Source organism: Zophobas morio, unplaced genomic scaffold, assembly GCF_036711695.1.
Source record: "Zophobas morio isolate AGI-343-1 ecotype UQ-CSIRO unplaced genomic scaffold, CSIRO_AGI_Zmor_V1 ptg000030l, whole genome shotgun sequence".
Lineage (NCBI taxonomy): Eukaryota > Metazoa > Arthropoda > Insecta > Coleoptera > Tenebrionidae > Zophobas > Zophobas morio.
Window position 1 is genome coordinate 7,586,565 of NW_026972135.1, and position 6,322 is coordinate 7,592,886.

At 32.0% G+C, this 6,322-nt stretch overlaps 1 protein-coding gene across 1 annotated transcript; it reads left to right on the forward strand.

Moving 5' to 3' along the window:
- Window positions 1-2,971: 2,971 nt before the first annotated feature.
- On the forward strand, window positions 2,972-5,179 carry LOC135138688 (retinaldehyde-binding protein 1-like). Its single transcript, XM_064068668.1, has 7 exons — window positions 2,972-3,009; window positions 3,308-3,661; window positions 3,708-3,870; window positions 3,924-4,176; window positions 4,224-4,334; window positions 4,381-4,483; window positions 4,533-5,179. The coding sequence occupies exons 2-7, from the start codon at window positions 3,475-3,477 to the stop codon at window positions 4,679-4,681; spliced, it is 966 nt and encodes a 321-aa protein (XP_063924738.1). The 5' UTR covers window positions 2,972-3,009; window positions 3,308-3,474; the 3' UTR covers window positions 4,682-5,179.
- Window positions 5,180-6,322: the final 1,143 nt, after the last annotated feature.

Below are 6,322 nucleotides of genomic sequence, written 5' to 3' on the forward strand. Positions count from 1 at the left end.
TCTATTTTTAACTCTTCGATTCTAGTTCATTTTTCCAAAGTTCTTAAAAACATTTCAAATGGTGGAATTTTCGTTCAAGAATTTGTTTCCTCTACAAGCAGTAAGTAGTTTTGAAGCACTTTTCAAGGCTTAGTTCAAATGAAATATCTGTACATAAACATTTTAGTTAAGAAATAATTTAAAAAAATAATTCAAATTCTAGAATTCAAAATTTCTCGGTATTTTTAGTACACTTTATGCAATTTTATTACATTATTTATTACATCGTAGACTTTTCAATTTTAAAACCTATTCAAACGATTTAGAAAAACGATTTTTTTCTACCATTTGTAATAGTATATCTAGGGTCTCTAACTATAGTCAGTGTTACAAATGACTTTTTTAGTTCTTTGGAGCAATCATCATGTCCTGTTACCGTAATGGGGTGTTAAATGAGGATGGGGATGGAGTGTACTCTGCGGATCTGGTGAAATGTCCTGTTGTCATTGAGGAAGAATCTTTGAAGACGCTTTAGCGGCGAATTGTGGCCAGATTTAACAATACTGGTAGCGTTTCTAAGTGAAAACCGACGAGTTAGTGTTGTTGAAGATTTAAGGATGAGAATGGAACAAAGTCTGAATAAAGCTTTGTCAAAACTCTTTACAGTCCGGAGTACCATACAGCACGTGCCAGAAAATCGTAAAAGAGAAGTTACATATGCATCCATATAAGATCTCGTTGGTTCAGGAGCTGCAACCAGCTGATTTTCCTCCACGCGTTGGGTATTGTCGTTGGTTTCAAGCTAATATGGACCATAACAGGATTCTCGATTTGTCGTTCTTTTCTGATGAAGCCTGGTTTCATCTGTCAGGCTATGTCAACTCACAGAACTTCAGAATTTGGTGTATAAAAAATACTCACCCTTTTGAAGAAACATCATTACACGCAGTGAAGGTTGGTGTGTGGTTAGCTGTTTCTAGACGACGATTCATAGGCCCGATACTTTTTCAAGTAAATGAATGTGACCAATAAACAAAATTGGATGTAGAAAGTGTATGTAGGTACTGCAATAAAGTTTTTTATTTTCAGTAACTTTCATTTTTCTTTCTGTGTTAGTTGCATTCTCTTAATTTAAAACTTACTTCAACTTACTGTTTAGTAATAATTGTAACTTTACTATTAGGAAGGTTAAAAATCTTTATTAAACATTCTGTTGTTTCAAGAGGTCTCGTAATCATCTACAGAACTCTAAACACTATGCTCCTGAAATTTTATTGTTTTTTTCATATTTTTTATTATAGAAATTTTGAAAAATCTTGATATTAGAATGGCCATGTGGGCGTGTTTTAGGTAGAACTTCTTTGACATTCCTGTTATGCAGATCTGGTGTTTCAGATATCTAGAAACTGCAAAGCTGAAGGTAGTGTTTGGACATAGCAGTTTTCACGTATTGTAGGGATATATAAAATATTTAACCATTTAATTTTGATGTAGATCCTCTGAAGAACAAACGCTTTAATAACTTCTTCGGGCAAATCACTTCTTTTTTTAATAGAATTCACGATGCGTTTTGTGATGTAAGGATCTTTATTTATTTGTGTTTTGTGAAACCTACTAAAAATTCTTTCACATTCTTTCGCTTGCAAAAACCATTTATCGCTTGGTTGCGTGAGACCTCCAAATGACAGGTGTTGAATCCAACCTGGCATTCTATAGCTGTGATCTGCTGTATTATTTTTTGTATAATCACCCATATACGAATATTTATCGCGAAATTTTCTTGCTATCCACCCACAAAGATATGCAAAACCATCTTTTTCATTGGCTTTCTCTTCTATGTCGGAATTCGAAGAATTTGTGGTTGACAAGGATGAGCTAAGATCTGCAGTGTCTTCGCCTACTTCTGAAGATGTAAGAGAAATACACACACCAGCTTGAGTAATAACATTTACCACAATATACTCATCTCTTAGCTGTTGTTCTGCTTGTGTATTAGTTTTCTCTTGAATCAGACCAGAATTTTCCCTAACACAATTAATCTGATTCTGTGAATGGCATTTAGAGGCGATGGATGATCGTGAAGACCTCCTTTATTTCTGACTTGTGAGAAAAAATTCTCCAAAGCATCTTGGTTCAAGCGATGTGTAAATAAATAGGTGATGCTATATTTTTCTTTAAGATCTTGGTATAATCCTTTTAAAGAAGCAATTGATAAAAGAATTCCTTTCTGAAAAACTTGCATTGCACTTTTATTACGACATCTCACATGTTGAATTAAAGTGGCGGTTTCTTCGTCTTGTTCTTCTAGTAATAAGCCATAAGTTTTTTTAATATGTAGATTTTCTTGTGTCCCTAACAATAAGTATTAAATTGTAGCAAATTTATTCCTTTCGAATAAAAACGATCTACGTCATTAACCTTCCTTCATTTGGGGAAACACTGCTAACAATTTTGAAGATGGTCTCAAAACCAAAAATTTTTGAAAGAGTGAGTTTGAAAAATTCACAAAAAGACACACATTTATTTTTTTTAGATGCATTTCTTCTCAGAGGATACTATAATCAAAGAAAAGTTTCGTGAAGATTTTTTGCCGGTGGAGTTTGGTGGAAAGGGGATATCGCTTGAGAGAAGGTATAGACGTCACTCTACGTACGTTAATTAATTTTTCTCAATTTAGAAATGATGGTGTCTGAATATGAACAACATGTTAGATTCTTCGAGGATCTGGAAAAATTTAAGGTTGATCAAAGTCGTCGACCAGCGAAATTGGAAAATGACGAATTGCTGGGGTTCTATAGGGATTTCAAAAAACTGAATGTGGATTAGGCGAGAAATGATTATTATGTTAATTTTGTTATTGTAAGTGTGCAGTGTAATTATTAGTGATAAGCTTCTACTACATATTTATTACACATATTTACTATGCTATTAAACCCCAATGTCAAATGCACGGTTAACCATTACAATAAATATTAAAAGTACCCTGTAAAGTGTGGGCCAAAGCTCGGACATCACCCCTTCATGTTAAGTGTAAATTACGTTCTATATAAATTATTATTATTTAAGTAATTAGATTTAGTATTTGTAATTCTTTATGTAAAGGCAAAGCCGTCGATAAACATATATACATATAGTCTTCCAAATTCTCTAAGGTTATATGATTTGTCGTTGAAAACGATGATTCTTCCTTCTTCGCGGTATTTTTTAATCTACCGCAAAAAACGAGTTCATTTCGCTGCTTTTCCATCAAATTTGATTCGTTGTGTTTTGCTATAGCCATATATATAGTTGCACATCACAATAATCCCGCCGTTGTTCGTATTTCAAGGTTTAAAAACATGTGACATGTCGAGTCGGTTGGCAAGTGGAATTTTTAATTTTTGGGTTGATTTGTTTTAATGTTCTGTATAAGTAATATACGTTCGTATAACTATATACCCTGAAAAAAATAGATTAAATTTGGTAGTCAATGCAGAGATATAGGTGAGTATTTTAATGACAATCGACGTGTACGTCCACCAAAACTTCGTCAAAAGTTTCATATCAAAAATGTTTAAAGTAGAAGAAACGGTAATAGAAAATGTAGTAAAAACCTTTGATAAAGACAAAGAAAGTACAGAGGATGATATCAGAACCATTCAGAAGTGGATAAGTGAACAGCCGCACTTTTTGCAACCTTTAGGTAAGTTCGAACTTGACATTCCACATTTTATCGCTAAAAATTTTAGAACGAAGAAGTATTACGAACTTTCTAATTCTTAATAAATTTAGTATCGAGAAAACAAAACAGAAAATTGACAATTATTACACAACCAGGACCAAGTTGGAAGAGATTTACAAGGAAATCACTCCTAAATTTTCATCAAACGTGCAAGAATTTATTCAGATAGCGTAGGCGTGATTGATACCAGTAAAAACAACTTTATTCACATCGTTATTTTCAGTTACTTGCTTCCACATCCGCAATTACTCGATTACAACAGAGTATTTTTCTTTAAGATTCGCAATCCAGATTTAGCGGAACAGTTAGATAATTACGTTATGGCACGTTATGTTGTGGCTTGTCAAGAAATAAGAATGAGAGAAGATGTCATGTATGGAGATATATTCGTTATTGACTGTAAACATCTACCTTTATCCTTCTTTTTAAAGTTAACACCGACGTTTCTATACAAATTTTTTTTTATGATTTATCAGGTATAGAGTTAAACGTTGTGTGTCTAGTAATAAATTTTCATTTGTAGCAAATTTATTCCATTCGCTTGAAAGGTATGTACATGATCAACTTTCCTTCATTTGGAGAAACACTAGTAAAAATTTTAAAGACGATCATGAAGAGAAAAATTTTTGAAAGAGTGAGTTAGAAGAATTCACGAAACGCAAACTTTCTGTAATTTTTAGATACATTTCCTCTCGGAAGAGAGTCTAATCAATGAAAAGTTTCCTGAAGATTTTTTACCAGTGGATTTTGGTGGAAAAGGGATATCGCTTGAGAAACTACAAGGTATAATAGTTGCTGTGTGTGCATAAGCTTAATTTTTCTCTCAATTTAGAAATGGCGGATCCCGAATACGAGCAACATCTTAGTTTCTTCGATTATTTGGAAAAATTCAAGGTTGATGAAAATCTCCGACCGGCGAAATTGGAAAATGACGAAATGCTGGGGTTCTACGGCAATTTCAAAAAGCTGAATATTGATTAGATGAGAAAAGAAGTTGTTATGTTTATTTTTATGGTATTAAGGGTTTTACTATGTGACTAAATGGCAATCGACTTTTAACCATTATAATATATATCGAAAGTATTCTGTTTAATTAATAAATTTTGTTTGAATTTGTTTGAAAAGTAAATTCGATTTAATTGATATATTTCATCAAAGCGAACAATTTGACATTTTTTGGTCTCAGAACATTGGGCTACATCGAATGATATATAATTTACTTATATTAAGGAATTTTCCTTAACTTCACATTTCTGGCGAAGTATATAGAAAACTGTTGACAATGATCAAAGAAAAATTTCCTGAAGCAAAATTGGAGAATGATGAAATGTTAGGGTTCTATGGTAATTTCAAAAAATTGAATGTCGATTACTTGTGACATTGGGTTTTTATATTTATTTTGCTAACGAAAATGTACATTTTTATCAGCGATAAGCTTTTACAATATGTATATTTGTAAATTTTCACGGTGTTGGGTGTTCACTATGTGACTTTGACGTTCATACCAAATCGACGTTTAACAATTATAATAAATATTGACGCTATTCTGTTTAATTAATACATTTTGTTTTAATTCTGCGAAGTGTAAGTATCAACATTAACAATAATAATTGGTACAAAATTGATTTAAGATTCTGAATGTAATATTTAAAAAAAAAATAGTTAGAAGCGTTTTAAACGAGCCTGTCGACCGACTCTCTATTTTTACCTTTTCTTGACGTTTCATAACCCCTAGTGTACAATTGCACGCAAATGTTTTGAGCCTATGGGCGGATCGTTTTTGCCTGCCCTCACCGAAGAAGGCAGTCCAAATCCTTCAAGGGCAGAATTTGTAGGTAGGCTCAAACTACAACGAAATTTACATTTTACTCCATAAAATTTTATTAACAATAACGGGACGGACAGTAGTTACATTTGGTAAGAAATATTTATGGCTCACGCCAGTTCTCTCGAATTTATCTGAGAAGATTTAGCAGGTAGTTGTTCCCATAAAATAATAGTCACTTTCGTTCGTGAGTAACGATGGTCCGGACAGGAATTATTTTGCTTTCTAACATCTTTCGACCAATTGTTCCGTATAAAAAATTTCATCATTTTTTCAAATAAAATTCCTATTAAATGTTCCTAATAAATAAATAAAAAAAAAACGATATTGTCGTTGAGTGACATGTAACTGACATAATAATAAAAACGTGCCATTTTTGTTAACTGATTTTTTTTTTCATAAATGTCGCAAAATTATTAAATTTGTCTAATCATCCCCACCAATAATGTGATGACGTCATTTCAAATTTATGCATAGTAAATGTAGTTTATGACTCCGTGTTGAATTTTCATCCGAAACGTCCAGATTTTTGGAAAAAAATCAAAATTATAAAACAATATTTTGCAATTTAATTTTGAATTTGCAAAATCGAATACTTTGAAATCTTGCAGATGTTTTAAAGTCATGATAAACATGACACATTTTTTATTAAAATATATTTGCTTATCCCCTCTAAAAAATTTATGACGTCATCTCAAAATTTTGCAGAATAAATCCTACCTTAAATATAGAAAATATGATGAGTTTTTATACTTGTGATTTATCACTGCATTAATATTTTTTTAGATTTGGTTATA

Excerpts from the sequence above, each read along its gene's own strand:
- LOC135138688 (XM_064068668.1), top strand. The coding sequence starts at position 3,475 with ATGACAATCGACGTGTACGTCCACCAAAACTTCGTCAAAAGTTTCATA. Across the intron at positions 4,335-4,380 it reads AGAGAAAAATTTTTGAAAGA|ATACATTTCCTCTCGGAAGA; the intron begins GTGAGTTAGAAG and ends TGTAATTTTTAG. Across the intron at positions 4,484-4,532 it reads ATCGCTTGAGAAACTACAAG|AAATGGCGGATCCCGAATAC; the intron begins GTATAATAGTTG and ends CTCTCAATTTAG.